This window comes from Chiloscyllium punctatum, chromosome 2 (assembly GCF_047496795.1).
Source record: "Chiloscyllium punctatum isolate Juve2018m chromosome 2, sChiPun1.3, whole genome shotgun sequence".
NCBI lineage: Eukaryota > Metazoa > Chordata > Chondrichthyes > Orectolobiformes > Hemiscylliidae > Chiloscyllium > Chiloscyllium punctatum.
The window spans coordinates 18,322,674-18,338,967 of NC_092740.1; the positions used below are offsets into that span (position 1 = coordinate 18,322,674).

A 16,294-nucleotide genomic window follows, 5' to 3' on the forward strand; every position below is an offset into this window, starting at 1 on the left:
TTAAATGCTGTTAGCTGTAGCTGCTCTGAGACCATTTGAATACGGACATGACCAATCTTGAGTGCAAATCTACAGCACTACATCAGGAGGTTTGGATCTGCAACCTTTGTCTTGCTATGTATGCTGTACCGTTCTTTGATATTGCATGGAATGATTGCATTGGCTCAGGTCTGGTTTCTTTGGTGCCATTTCAAGAAGAAGCCAAAATGAATGATCCAGTCAGTATTACTTGCTGAAAATAGTTAGAAATCACACAACATCAGGTTATATTCCAACAGGTTTATTTGGAAGCACTACTTTTCGAAGCACTGCTTCTTCATCAGGTAGTTGTCACACAGGACCATGAGACACAAAATTTACAGCAAAAGGTTACATTGAGTAAACCTAGATTGTTAAGTCTTTCATCTTTTAGAATGGATTTGCTGGTTTTCCTTTTTAAATATCTAAATCCCAGAACGTCTTTTAAATAACATTCTCAAGATAATTTAAGGTTTTTATAACAAAAGGTGACATCTCAGCTCAGACAATGCCTTAAAGGTGAGAGTCAGGCCAATCTTGAGTCAGACTGGTTCTGTTTCCAAAGTGGAATTTACAAATATTATATATATTCACTGCCTGCATTGATTACTTGCAGGCTCTGCACGTTTTGAGCAAAATAGAATATATCTGCAAATATAACTTAACCCCATAAACCTATATGTGTGTGTGCAAGTGCAGGAGAGAGAGAGAGACAGTGAGTGTGTGCATGTGAGTGCACGCGTATGTGCAAGCTTGGTTAAGTGTATGAGTGTGATGGGGCATAGGCCTATGAGAGGGTGGGAGGTGTATGTATGTGCTTTTGAGAGAGAGCTTGTGTATGAGAGAGAGTGTATAATGCAGTGGGGTCACCTGTAGTGTGATATGAACCCAAGATCCCGGTTGAGGCCATCTTCGTGGGTACTGAACTTGGCTATAAGCCTTTGCTTGGCCACTTTGCATTGTTGCCTGTCACAAAGTCTGCCTTGGAGGATGGTCACCCGAAGGTCCAAGACTAAATGTCACTGACTGCTGGAGTGTTCCCCGACTGAGAGGGAACACCCCTGCCTGATGATTGTTTTGCGATGTCCATTCATCCGTTGTCGTAGCATCTGCTTGGTCTCGCCAATGTGCCATGCCTCAGGGCATCCTTGCCTGTAACGTATAAGGTAGGCAAGGTTGGCTGAGTCACATAAGTACCTTCTGTGTCCATAGTGGATGCTGTCCCCACACGTGATGGTGATATCCATGTTGACACTGACCATCAGTGACAACCACTGTAGGATGTACGAGGGACAATGTAGTGGATAGTTTTTTGCTTTATGGTGCCAACCTTCTTAGGAACATAGGCACAGCGGTTTGCAACTCAGTTCCGCTAGGCTGCACCGTAGTGAGTGTTGTTGCAGCTGCAGCCAAGTATGAAAGTGGAAAGTATTCAGTCTCATACTTGGGTTTGTGTCTTGCAGGTGAAATAATGGATTTTGAGAATTGGGCGATGAACTATCAGCATCATAAAGCTCATGATTTATTCTATTGCCATTTATGTGGTTGGGCTAGCCTCGTTCCTCTCAGCCGAGTCACTTGGGATGTTGATCTTTCACAGCTGTGATAGAAATGTGGTAGAATCTACTTTTCTTTTGTAGTAGAATTTTCTTGGACAGGGGATTGTAATCTGAAAATAAGATAGAGTATTCAGGACGGAAATCGTTAAACACTTTCAAAAGCAAAGTTATGGGTATCTGGAATGCCCCACCCCACAGAAGTCTGTGACTACTGTGACAATTGAAACTTTCAAGATTTGAGTTTCGTTGCATAAGGGATGTGGAAGAAAAGCAGACAGTTGAAGCATGAACTAGTGAATGACAGAACAAGAATGAGACAGGGAGGGCTGTTTCTGTTTGTGTTCCTTGACTTGTTGAAAAATATAGTTTTCTTGCACATCTGTTTTCTTTTTTGGAGTAATAAACATTAACATACTGTATTTCATCTCCGACCAATGAACTTACTGACCTGAAGTGCAAGAGAGAGACACATGGTTGGTTTTTTTTTAAGAAACAATTAATATTTTGCACATTTAGACAAATAATTTGATTCTTTGGAAATGAGAAAATTCGCTTCCGCGTCACATACATTTTCTGTTTGATCGGTCCACAGAAGCAATAACTTCAATAATGCTCCACTGAGGTAGCTCACTGCCTCAAATCTACTTTGCAGTCAAGTTTAATTCTGTTCCAAGTTAAATTAGATAGTGGGCTGATAGTATTGCTGGGGATATTCTAGCTTTTTTGCCAAAGTGACTGGCATTGATTGAACTTCGTAAGATATTGAGGCCTTGGGTTGAAGTTGAAAATCAATTTGTAGTTGTCCCAGATCTTATCCTTGTATATAGAATGCAAAACTGGAAAAAATGGTTAGAATTTTAAGCTGACTCATTCATTTCCTGAAAATTGTCATCCTGAGATATTTATCCAGTTCTCCCTTTAGTGCAGTCTACCTTAACTACTTCAGGGCATTCTGTTTGACATATTCACCACTCTCTGTAGAGAGTAGTTAAATTGAAGCAGTCAGTGCGTCTGCTCGAAGTTGAAACGTGGTAGAAACATAGGAATGTTAAAAGTGGAAGTCGGCCATTTGGTCCTTTGTGTTTGTTTCACCAGTCAGTATAACCAAAATGGTTGTGATCTCAGTTCTTCTTGCCTGTCTGCACTACATGACCCTTGACTTTATGTTCTTCCTAGGTGTGGAAATTTTGAGAATTTCAAACGTATTATTCGGATTATTCAATCTATTCCAACAAGGAATTTGAATGTTTTATTTTCCTAAGATCGCATTTTCATCCTCATTGTATATCTCTCAATATTCGTGTAGTATCTCAGGTCTGAAAACCTCACTGTGCTGGATCTCTGATTTTCCCAAATTTGTATGTCAAACCTCTAGAATCCCAAAGCTGCTAAAGACTCCCAAACAAATGTTAAAAATATCAAGTTTCATTTTAACCTGAAAGGAGGTGCTTCTGTTCATTGCTTACTTGGGCCCAGAACACAGACGCATCAATCTGTGAACAGAGCAATAGCCTCAGGAGGTCGGTTGCCTTCCCTGTGCAGTGCCACAGATACTAGTGGTGTATCCGAGGCTGGTGGAGCCACATCACCTTCTGCAGTGGTTGTATGTTTCTCTTGTAACCATTAGCATATACTCACTCAAGTATCTGATGGAGAAGGATGAAACATACTCCAAGGAAAAGATTACACTGGAAGACTGTGAGGCTGCTCCCATTCCACAGTGGAAACTCCTGTTTCTGAGAGGCAATCTGGAAACAGCAGAAGTGAAAGAGTACTGGGAAAAATTTGAGCTGATAGGTAATCTATATTACAGACCCTGAATCGAAAATGTAGCCCAGAACTAGACCTTCAGAAATGTCTGGTTTTCAGACAGCTTTGCCTTTTGCTAGCCAATTTCCAAGTGCAGTACCTGTAAAACTTCTCTCACAATGTCCTCTGACTCATCACGAGCAATGCTATGGGTGATGCGTGAATGGAGACATAATCCAATAATGTGAATTTTTCAGGATAATATCCTTAAAATAAAACTTTTAATGAAAGAAATACTTTTAGACATTATTCCATTCTATTTCATTTGAATTGTCCATAAACATTTGACAATATCTTTGATATAAAGGGCTGATACTAATGTTCTTTCAAGCTGCTGAAAGACTTGCATTTCTTTGTCCACATTTCCCTGTTACCTAATTCACTACTCTCCCTGGGTTTATGCACCACTGGTGGCAACTGGGACAGGAAAAGGTGATCTGAAAAATTTACTTTTGTCTAGTGAGTTCCTCCATATTGTAACCTTTGGTTAGAAAGATCTGAGATTCTGCGCATGCTGTTCTAAAATTATTTAAGGGGGAGGAGATGATATTACCAACATACTGGTTGTAGTTGGTGGAGGTCAATTCCTCAGTGTAGTATCCTAGGCCCAAGCAGCTTCATCAATTACCTTTCCTCTATCAGGTCACAAATGGGGAACTTTGTTGATGATTGAACATATTTGATGATTGCATGATGTTTAGCAGCATACACATTCTTCTACTTGTGTCCAATTGAAGCAAAACGTAAATGACATCCAGCCTTTGGCTGATAACACACAAATAGCAGACACTGGCCATGTCCAACTGGACAGAATCCAGTAATACTCAGTGGGATTAGTATTGCTGAATCTCCCACTTTCAACATTCTGTGGATTAAAATTGACTCTCAACAGAACTGGACCAAGCAGGTCAGAGGCTCAACTGTCTGTCCACCGTTTACAAAACATAAGCAAGGAGTGCGTTGGAATGCTCTCCACTTGCCTGAATGAATGCTCCAACAATCATGAAGATGCTTTGCATCATCAATAGCCTGCTGTACTGGCACCCCATTTATCACCCTCATCAACACCAATGCACAGTAATAACAGGGTGTAGCATCTACAAGGTGCACTGCAACAACTCACCAAGGCGTCACCTTCCAAGGAATGCCACCATCTACAAGATCCCTCCACATCACAGCGTCCAGACTTAGAAATATATTTCCATTCCTTGAATGTTGCTTGGTCAAAATCCTGGAATCCTCTTCCCAATAATAGCACTTCAAAAAAGCAACTCACTGCTATCTTCTCCAGGTCAATTAAGGATGGCAAAAATGCTGGCTGAGCCAGCAATGTGCTCATCCCTGGAACAAATGAAGAGAAATATGCTGACACTAAGGGGCTAAACTTGTTCTCTTTGGGAAATCTGTTGTAGTTTACTGGTTGCTATCTAAGATGCCCTTAATGTGTTTCCACTTACTTTATTTTTGCAATCTCATACTGTGAGCGCCCTCTGCTGATTGATTTACAGTCTGCACTGCCTCTGTCATAACAAACTCAAAAGCAAATTAGGTTATTTGATTATGTTTCATGCTGCTTCAACTTGTTATTCGATAGGAATGACGGTTTAGTGGCTGAGAACTGTCCTTCTCAAATGAGCCATTTTGAAGATTTCTGAAAAGATCTTGTGGTTTTTTTGCTAAACTGGTTCTCTTGGTACTTCATGAAAGATTGTTTAAATGAAACCTCAGATCTCACTCATGATTCAGCTCAGTCTGTGCAAAAGAGGTATTGCAGACCTCAACTTGGTCACTATGATCATTCAGCCACTGTGCCTATATACTACTGTCTTGGAAATTAACCCTTGGGCACTTAGGTTTATCATTTTTCTATATTAAAAAAATCACTGGTAAGTTTGCACTTAGGCTGAAACCAGTGGCAATCTAAATTAAATATAGTTTGTATTTAGAGTCATAGAATCATAGAGATGTACAGCACGGAAACAGACCCTTTGGCCCAACTCGTCCATGCTGACCAGATATCCCAACCCAATCTAATCCCAATCCAATCTAATCCCAACCCAATCTAGTCCCAACTGCCAGCATCCGGCCCATATCTCTCCAAACCCTTCCTATTCATATACCCATCCAAATGCCTTTTAAAGGTTGCAATTGTACTAGCCTCCACATCCTCTGTCAGCTCATTCCATATACGCACCACCTTCTATGTGAAAAAGTTGCCCCTTAGGTCAATTTTATACCTTTCCCCTCTCAGCCGATGCCCTCCTGTTGTGGACTCCCTAACCCCAGGGAAAAGACATTGTCTATTTATCCTATCCATGTCCCTCATGATTTTATAAACCTCTATAAGGTCACCCCTCAGCCTCCATTCCAGGTATAGGCATGTATTTATGGCTATATATGCACAAAACAGCCTTGTTAAACAAATCAGTTTTATTTTATCTGACATTCTGGTGCAATTGAAGTAATTGCAAAATTAAATTAAATTCAAAGGCTCAACAGATCTGATCACATCTCTGAAGAGAAGCGATAAATTATTGCAGTGTGTTTTGCAGCAGTTCAAGAAAGCAGTTCACCTTCTCAAGGGCAACTAGGAACGGACAATAAATACTGGCCACCCAGCGATGCCCACATCCTATAAAAGCCCACATCCCACTTTTTAAAAAAAAAATTCAAGTCATACTGACCTTTATTCATGAATTCTGGTGAAAGGTAATCTCCAACTGTTAGTTTCTATTTAATCATGCTGGACATTTCCATTAATATCTATTCAGTTTCTTTTTGTTTTCCTCATCAAAACTGAGGTGATGCATTTTAAGGTTGTTACTCTTTAAAAATAGTTGGTAGTTCTATAATTATCATATTAATATTTAAATGCCAAAACCTAACAGTAATTGTATCTCAGTTTTCTGAATTATTCTCTGTGCAGATTTGGTTGATATGAAAATGTTTACAGTAGAACCGCATAATATACACGATGCATATCTACACATAGCTATATCTATAGTGATAGAGATTGAAAGAAATATATTATGACATGAACTTGGCTAAACATCAATGATGGGTAATTGTAAAGCACTTTACCATGTGTGGAAGAGGAAAGGATTCAAATCCTGAGCCCCCTTCTCTTTCATGCACTATTGCAGGTATTTCAATCTAAGAAAAAGTGGCCAAAACGAAAGTCCTGGAGGTAGATATTGAAGACTGTTGAAGTTGACAGTATATGTAATGAGGTGATGGGATTTTGAGAGAGAAGATTTAGAGGCAGCATGGAGGTACAAAACTAGGTCATTCACTGTTCAGGGTAGAGGATGTACAGCAAAGTAGAATCCAGAGAGAAAGATGTGATTTGAAAGCATGGGGTAGAGATTGATTGGACCATATCCAGGCAACGCTTTGTCAGTGAAAGTGAAGATTTGGAATACTATATGCTTGAGGCTGGAAGCATGTGACAGCATTCCACTAATTTATTGTTTGCTTCAAGGAAGAAATTTTCTCCAAATAGTTTGTAGAATATGCAACACATGGGAATTTTTTTTAATCTAAACTGCTAATCATGAAACTCCTGAATTGGGATTTATACCTCCTACCAAATGTAACACATAATTGAGGCGAATGCAGTAATATCAGGTGCAGATGTAAAAGCAATATTGCATTGAATTTCATTTGTTAAGGTTAGATTGGTTCATAATTAATCTAAGTTTCCCTAGAGACAGGTTCTCAACCCCAGCTATGAATTACTGATTCAATCTAGTTTAAATTTATACATCTGTCTGTGGAATTCACATAGAATCACTGCATTATTTGAAAAGAAAGAAGACTTGCATTTATATAGTGCCTTTCATGACCGTAGGAAGTCTCAAAGCTCTTTAATCCATAGGAATACTTTTGAAGTGAAGGCACTATCCTTATAGTGTACATGGTGAAGGATCGAATTCTCCGTTCATTTTAAATATTGATTTGTTTCTCTTCTTTCAAGATTCTGTTATGAAATGAAGGAAGTTCAAAATGGGTTTCAGAAACATTTAATGTACTCTTCAAAAACTGATCTCTTCAAAAGTATTTTGGGTTGTTGACTATTTTCTGCCAATAACTCTTCTCATCTTTTAATAATAATTGCAGGAGCAGTCGCAGTGGGCTTTAACCTAGCAAATAAAAAAAAAGGTTAATAAGTGCTTTTGTGGATTTTTCTTAAGTCATCTGTTTTGGCGTTTTCCGTTAGCTTTTCAGCATTCGTTGCTTTTGTCCGCTGGTGGGTGGCCAAGAATCTGCTATGAGACTTCTGGAGCTGCAGACATCTGTCAAGTGATGTTCAAGAGCAGCCCAGAATGACTCGCTCTCCTGTGATTGTCTCCCCTCTCCGTGCCACCATTCTGACTATGGTGAAGTGACTGTCATTTGTCCAGGGCCTAATTTCTGCACGTTATTTTCTTAGCAGTATGGTTATCAGTAATCTTGCATTGTGTGGGCACCTCTGCAAATCTGCTTCTATCAGCGTTTTCCTCTGTGCTGCTTGCACTTTTCTTTTTAGTTTTAATGCTGTTCTTACCATTCAGTACATTGCTAGAAATTCACTGCTTTTAACTAACCAATGTAGGTTGTCATTTCCATAAACTACAGTGTAACAGAATGGCCAGTCCTTTAGTTTTCAGTCATTCTTTATCTCTTGTTCAGTACTAATGGTGCAGACAAATAATCAAATAGTATTAGGGAAGAATGATACCTAATGCTTATTTCAAAACAAGGCATAAATAATTCTATATAAATCTAAGAAAAGCAACATTGATATTGTACTAAGATTAAAATTTTGGTAAGGAACTTTAAAGATGATGTGCACATTTCTTCACATCACCCTCGTCATAATTTTTGAAAAATACTTTCACGTCAGATAATTCATGTTTCTGACCCAGTATATATTTGCCACTGAACAAAGCACATTACTATGTAGCCTTAAAAGATTGTGAACACTGAAGTGAAATTTGTTAAATAACAAGAAATTATTCTGTGTGGATACTAACTTACAAACTTTTAATGCATTCATATGTACTTCCTTTGTCCACAATTTTTAAATGAGCCAGTTGTTATTATTGGGTATTAGTACATTACAAGATCACTTCAAAGACAGAGACAGTAGTGATAGGATAACAAATTTACAAGGCTGACGCCTGGAAAATACAATCTTGTAAAAGATGCAACACCAATAGTGCAAACACATCCATAAGCTTAATCACTTAAAGCCTTGTAGATTAAGAAGACACAGCTATCCATTTTTGTTGACTGTAGAGGGCTTTATGCTTGGTTCAAAAATTTAAAACTGCACACAAAGGGTTATTTTTCTTTTTAGCCTTTATGCATTTAATTTGCTGTATTTGTGTTGTGCAATTTACTCTAAATTATTTTTGCCACCTGTTTTCTGCTGTACAAACATGATTTACTTTCATTGCAAAACGCAGTCATGAGCATAACATGGTCTGTTTCAGGAATGTCTTGGGGATCATCACAAAGAAGAACATATTAGAACACCTCGAGCAACTAAAACAGCACGTCGAACCATTGGTGATTAGTCATGGCAGATCTGCCAATTAAAAGAGTAAACTATTTTTAAAAATCTGCAGTGAGAGGAAGCATGAAACCTGTGATATGAAAACTATAAAAAGCACCACTTGCTCAGAATTCTTTTGTAAATGGGAGTAGCTGAGATAATAATTGGCTATAATAATCTTGTCAAAATTGTGCTGCTGTGAACAAGTTTTTGTCTGATTTAATATATTCTCCCTAAGAAAACTACTGAGTGAGCAGAAATTTCCTTCAGCTAAATATTGAGAGGAGAGAGAGCCATTGCTTTTGATCCCTTCCACCAACTTTGTTCCCTGACCACAAATTTCTGTCTGAAGCTGTGTTTGACACTAAGCTAAGCTTTGACCTATGTATCTGCTCTGTTCCTAAGCCTATCCATTTCCTACTCTATAATATCACCTGCGGGAACCTTCACCGGTTTTTTTTTTACGCCTAGACTTGACTGTTCTGTAAGACTGGTCTTACACCACATATACTTATTCTGTTATCCATATATTAACTTGCTTCTGGGTCTCATTCACCCCTGATTCCTGCTCCTGCTGATTTCAGGTCCAACAACATCTCAGCTTTAAAATCTTCCTTCTTGTTCTCAAGTCCTTCCATGGCTTGTTTCTCTCTCTCTCTGTCTACCTTCAGCCTTTCAAACTTTTGTGTTGTCCATGTTCCCCCAATTTCCTTGCATATCCTTATTTTAATGTTTCCCATCATTGGTGACTTTTATTTGCCTTTGCCGAAGGATCTGAAGTTCCTTCTGCACCTGTCTGTCTTTAAAATATTCTTTAACATCTACCTGTTTGACAAAGATTTTGAATCTCTTGGGGATCATCAACAAGGTACTTGGGGTCTTTTGTTCCATGCTGAAAAATGTGTTGCTGGAAAAGCGCAGCAGGTCAGTCAGCCCTCCTGGAGAAGGGCTTATGCCCAAAACGTCGATTCTCCTGCTCCTTGGATGCTGCCTGACCTGCTGCGCTTTTCCAGCAACACATTTTTCAGCTCTGATCTCCAGCATCTGCAGTCCTCACTTTCTCCTAGTCTTTTTTTCCATTAAAGGTGCTCTGTAAATGCAAGGTATTAGTGGATTTGATCCATCGGTGATTGGTGACTTTTATTACTGGATGAGATAGTTGCAGGGGCGCGCATTGTTTGCTCTTCTTTCTTCTCCCCTGCTGTGGGCTTAAAATGAGTAAAAATACACCTGCCCAATCTGATTGTATACCGATGTTCTATCGCACTGTTTGTTTGACTAGTTCAACAAAAAGAAAGCCGGTAACTCATTGAAGCGTCTTTGGCTTTTTTTAAACAATGCAACCTCATTTTATTTTGTAGCCACTTTGTATTTGGGTCTACAATAATAGTTATGTTGATTATTGACAGCTCAAAGGACAAGTTTTTTTTTTGTTCAGAGCGCTGACATGGCAAAATAAACTTAGTGGCAGTGGTATAAGTTGAAAGTCTGAGAATTCACATGAAGTGGTTATTAAAGCTTTCTGCATGCTCCATGCCAGTCCCAGTACTTAACGACAGGATCAGTCTTAAATCTTTTCAAATTCTTGCACTGCTAACAGGCAGTTTCTGGTCCCTAGTTAGCCCCTTGTCATGGTATTCTTGGAGATGGATCACCTTTTTGAACTGCTGGCAGTTTCTGTGGCTTTGTGTGTAGAGGAAAGAGCAGCTTTCCCTTAATCAAGCCAGATATTTCCTTGCCCCAGTTTGTTATAACCTTTCTCTTGCCATACCAGGAAAACTGGTTGTGGGAAGGAAGGAAGGAGGTTGAAAAAAGGCAGAATAGAAGTATTTAGTCATGATGCTTCAGCCATCAGAGAGCAAACTTGATGAACTAGTTATTCTTTTCCTGCCCCTTTAAGTAATATAACTTTGCTTGCCTCACTTTGCAAATACATCAAAATTCACTGTGCCACTGTATGTGATAACCGAAGCCCAGTGACCTGAAAATGCAGGTAGCAAAAGCTTGCCTTGCCAGTGACTCCCATATTCCATGAAAAAAAACTGAAGCTGTCCACAGTGACTTCTGAGCTGAAGAATACACCTTTAGTGCCCTCGAAAGATAACCTCCACATGTGTTGAAATGTGGAGTCAATTTTAATTTATCTCTTTGGGCAGGGAACCATGGATCTGAGTGGAATGCTGGTTTTACACAGTCAAATATTATAAACGCCGTTGGCTTAAATGGACAGTAAACTCAGGCATGAGGTTGAAGTCCTTGTTCCATCAATTTCCTGATGTCTAGATTAGATTAAGATGGCTCCATTTCCTCCTCTTAAAGTGAGTTTGTGAGCAAGTCATGATTCTGATCATCACGATAAAATCCTCGGTCATATGCAGTCTCTGGGACTTTGCAGCTGCTGACAGGCAATATCCAGGTGAGGTGATCTTTGGCATCCCTCTAATAATCTATGGATAAAATGATTGGAGATTTCAAGAGCGGAGACTTAAATTATTTGTTCTTGTAGCTGGGTCCAGCCCTTCCTGAGCTGATTAAAAAGAGGAGGTCACAGGTATTAGCTCCTCCAGCACCAATGTAGAAAAACTACAGGTAGATTTACCAAATTATACTTCCATCATTTGCTACCACTTTTTTTCCCCTTCTACATAAACTACCTCAACTGCCATAGGATTAAAGCCCATTCCATCTGCTCACCAATGAAATGGGCAGAGTACTCGTAATTGGCTTAATCCAGGAGTTAATGAATCACATTTCAACCTGCGTCCCTCATTAGCTGGTTAGAAGTCATTAACCTGCTCTGTTAACATTCATACCTTTGGTTGTTTTTCAATTATTATGAATAGTTTATTGCTCAGAAGCAGGCTATTTAATTCAAGTAGGCCACTTTTTGTTCTGTTTTATACAGACTGAATGAATGATGAAAAATGTGAACAAATGATGACTGGGTGTCATTGTAGTGCACATATATGTTTGAGTTAACCACAGGGAAAACCTTAATTTATGCCTATGTTTTTCAAGTTGTGCACAACACCTTTTAAACAAGTTATTATCGATTCTGGCTAGTATTCCTATTTTGTGATTGAACTGATTTTGCTGGTAAATTTTAAAACTTCTTTTCCATAGAGACCTCTCATGCCTTGTCACTTTATAAATGTAGTTGCATGCACGTTACACTTTATGCTTTATAGCTGACAATCAAGAATGCTACAATGTAAGATCCTGTTCACCCCATATCCAGCACTTTCCAGGTGATTTGCAGTGGAATTTGGTATGTATCAAGCATTTTCTCCTCTCTGCAGGTTTAGGCACCTGTGATTTGGTTACTTCCACCAAATGTTACCTAATTCCTTGTAGTTGTAGGAGCGATCGGCGCAGCATTTCTTCTCCTCAACCTCTATACAAAAGTGCTTCATGCTAAATTTACATTTAATTCACGTTTCATGCATCCTGCAGCTGTTAGAATACTAACCAGATCAGTCGGGTATGTAGCCCACTTTGTTTCCTCCATTCCACTTTCTTTCCCTGAATAATTTTGTAGGACTCATCCCCATCTCCTTGCTGAACTTTGCTGCTAATACCACACATTATGGCTTATTTGAACCACTGAAATTAACAAAATAAATCTGAGGTATTGCTCCTTTCTTAACTTATAAAATTTCCAGGCATTCTCTCTGAGCTATGGGTTTGGAGTCATGAGTCCTGCGTTGGCATCGACCTTCACCGATGGGATTAGCAACATTTTTCCTTGTCATTTCCCACCCTTTATTTTCCTGTTCTATCCTGCCCCTGCTGTTGCTTCTACATGTCCTGTCACTGAACAGTGTATTTTTTTGTTCCATTTATCCTTTCCAGACGTCTCCTTGGCATTATAACAAAAAAGGACATCCTTCGTCACATGGCTCAAATGGCAGACCAAGATCCCGAGTCAATCATGTTCAACTGAACGCTATAGAGGAGGATCCTGAGGAAAGTGAGGAAGAGGTCCACCTGCTAAAGAGCACAGCAATCTAAACGCTCAAGATTTCAGCTCATCAGCTTGGCAGAGGGAAAGCAAAAAGTGTCTTTTTGCAGTTTATTAGGCAATGAAAGCTGCTTTGATGTATGAGTTTGACAGGGATGGCCCACTTCAGTATTAAATCTGATAACCATTACTTTCAACAAAATTCTATGCCCAAATATTTATTATTTTTTGATTATTGAATTGTGCAACTGAAGGCTAAGAAATAGTGATGGCAGAAAAATATTGTATAGAAGTGATTATATTTACCACATCTGAGCTACACTGCTCATTCATTGATTTGTTGGTGTCTCCTGGACAGCACTGAAGCAAGCCATCTCCTGCACCCACCTCCAAGGTGTTGCATCTTAATATGAAATATATTGGCAGCTCGAATCTTTGTGGGAGTTTAAGTTCAGTTCTGCTCATTTTCCGGACCTCTTAACCACTTCTGTACCGGGCAAGCTGGAGGGCCCAGGGATCTCGCTTTGTACGAACACCTTCTTCAGTGAAGCAGGCAATTTCCCACATCAAGAAAATTCCAGATATTGAATGTATATCTGGTCAGAAAAGCACTGAGTGTAATGTCCATATTGAGAACAGACTGTTTATGATATGCACCAAATGCAAAGGTACGAAACCAAAATCAAAAGCTTAAGAAAAAACACTTGGCTTACATTCTGAAAAGACGCAAGAAATAATTGGAGTTTGAGGTTGGTGGTTTCTGAAGGAAACAATTTCGTTCCATCCTATGTTTTATTTTTTTTAAAACAAGTCTTTTAAGGAAGTTCTGCATGTCTGTTAATGAACAGAGGCTTGATTTTTGCTTACCTAGAGATTGATCCCTTCCCGACAACTTGCATCCATGACAGGTGAATTGTAGCAATTTCCTAATTGTCTGTGTGTTATGTTTGACAGCACATCTATCTAATGGGTTCAGTACAGCACAAGTAATTGGGTATGTGTCAGGTTGGGCTAATAGTAGTAAGTCATCTCTGTTTTAATATTCATTTACATCATTGGAATTATTCTAACTGGAACTTTTTCTGTGTTTTAGAAAGTTGTTTTGCTGAAATATTTTTTCATCCTCAGGCAACTGTTTTACTGTTGACATCAATGAAACTGTCTTGAATATGGATCAAGTTTAGTTTTAAAACTTTGATTTCACATTATTGTGACTACTAAGTTGGAAGTTCTGGCAATTTTACAAAATAGTTGGGATCATCTGTTTTAAACTAAATTAACTTCAAATAATATGGCTGCAATACTTTTTGAAGAAATTGTTTTTTTAAGATACTTATTTTACAAGGCATATTGTAACTGCAGGTACTTGTTTTTAAGGACTCATCAGAGAAATATAAACTTTCTTGAAAAACATGTTTCTTAAATAACTTGAAGTTTGCACTACACTTTCAAATACTTTAAAGGTAGCCTACACTGTCTATATACAGAATTGTTTGAGAGACTGCAACCTCCTGAGCATTTTTAACAGCCCCGAGCTTGCTTGAGAGAGTAAAATATAACCTTGGTGTGAGATAATTTCAAAATAATCATAATTATCAGTAAATTGCTTCCTTGCACTCATTATTCAATCTGGACTATTAATATAGCAAAGAAATGTACAAGGTATCACTGTAAGCTGAGTAGGAAAAAGAAACATAGATTTTAAATATCCAAATAATGAAATCAGAGAATTCAACAACTTTCTTACAGGGTATGTAAAATATTATAAGAAGATTAAAATGCAGCATTTTCAGAAAGTGATGGATTGATTTTTAATCTCATCATAATCAATAACTGAGCAAATGCTGGAAGTCTAAAATTAAAAACAAAAAGTAAGCGATTTGCATATCAGGGGTGTCAGCAGCTGTACAGCGAGAAGGCAAGCTCCTGAAAGGCATTTCTCCTTGGGACACAGACAATTACCAAATTCAATTCTGACAAAATATTCTGCTTACCAACGTGATATAATACTCCTTATTTTGGCATCGTAGAATCCCTACAGTGTGGTAGCAGGCCACTCAGCCCATCAAGTCCACGCTGTCTCTCTGAAGAATGTCCCACCTACACCCTGTGGGCCCCCTCCCCATCCCTGTAATCCTGCATTTCCCATGGATAATCCACCTAGCAATGTAGCATGGCCAATGCATCTAACCTGAACGTCTTTGGACTGATTATTGATGTGTCTCTTACACAATATGAAAAACAGAAGCAGTCCTGTCAGTCCAACAGATTAGTTCCATCCTCCGTGCTTTGGACAAGACTTCTCCTGCCCTATTAGCAGCATAGCTTATCCTTCATCTCTCAATGCTGTTTGCTTAAAAAACTCCTTATGGTAGCAAGTTTTCATCTACTCACTGGGTAAAAAATGACTGTCATGTATTCCTGGCATTTTGTGCTTTTATGTGGGAACTCGAGCATCTACTGTAGCTGCCAGACATTGTGGAAGGTATTAAAGAAAGAGCCTGAGAGATTGTCGCCCATGTCCGGTTATCTGTTGCCATGCTTTTGGTTAATGAAGAATGCTTTGTCTTTGTTAACCTGTGATGTTGCCTAGAATTGTATTTAATACTGATCCTGGATGTTTTTTATTTATATTTGGTGTGTTAGAATTTTGGATTCTCAAGGTGAGCTTAATTATGGTTACTGTGAAATTTCAATTGTATAATATATTGTATTAAATTCTCTGTCAAAAGAGTTAAATCTTTGTTGGATATTTTATTGGGATAATATCACATCTTGTGGTTCTTTGTAATAAAACCATAATAAACAGGAACAGAAGTAGGCCATGCAGACCCTTAATCCTACTTTGCTGTTCAACAAGATCATGGCTCATCCAACATTCCTCATGTCCATTTTCCTGCTCTTTCCCATACCCCTGAATTCCCTACTGATCAATAATCTATCTCAGCGTTAAGTATACACAAGGTCTCTGCCCCCACAGCTCTTTGTGGCAAGGAGTACCAAACATGCACAACCCACAGAAGAAATTCCTCCTTAACTCAGTCTTAAGTTGGTGCCCCTTTATTTTGAGATCAAGCGCCCAGTCGTTGAATGTCCCATGAGGGCAAGTATCCTCCCAGCATTTACCCCCATCAAGCCCCTTTAGAATCCTGTATATTTCAATAAGTTCACCTCTTCTAAACTCTAGGGAGTAAAGTTACAACCTGTTTAGCCTTTGCACCTCCCCACCAGGGATCCTTCTAGTTAACCTTCTCTGAACTGCCTCCAATGAAGTATCTTTCTTTAAATTGCTCTAAGTACTCCAGATGTGGTCTCAACTGCACCTTGTACCCAGTTGCAGTCAGACTTCCCTACTCTTATACTCCAACTTCCTTGAAATAAAGGCCAACTTTGCAATCAAAATTGACT

General features: G+C 38.9%; 1 protein-coding gene across 5 annotated transcripts in view; it reads left to right on the top strand.

Annotated features, from left to right (window-relative positions):
- The window catches only part of clcn3 (chloride channel 3), a 148,057-nt gene extending 132,432 nt beyond the window's left edge, over positions 1-15,625 (top strand). For 3 of the 5 annotated variants that reach the window (XM_072594530.1, XM_072594537.1, XM_072594545.1), the window contains 2 exons: positions 8,864-8,939; positions 12,778-15,625. In XM_072594530.1, the coding sequence (XP_072450631.1) occupies positions 8,864-8,939; positions 12,778-12,936 (235 nt within the window). In that variant the 3' untranslated portion in view covers positions 12,937-15,625. The remainder of the gene's footprint in view (positions 1-8,863; positions 8,940-12,777) is intronic. The other 2 variants (XM_072594547.1, XM_072594548.1) reach the window with 1 other exon arrangement.
- The last annotated feature ends 669 nt before the right edge of the window (positions 15,626-16,294 follow it).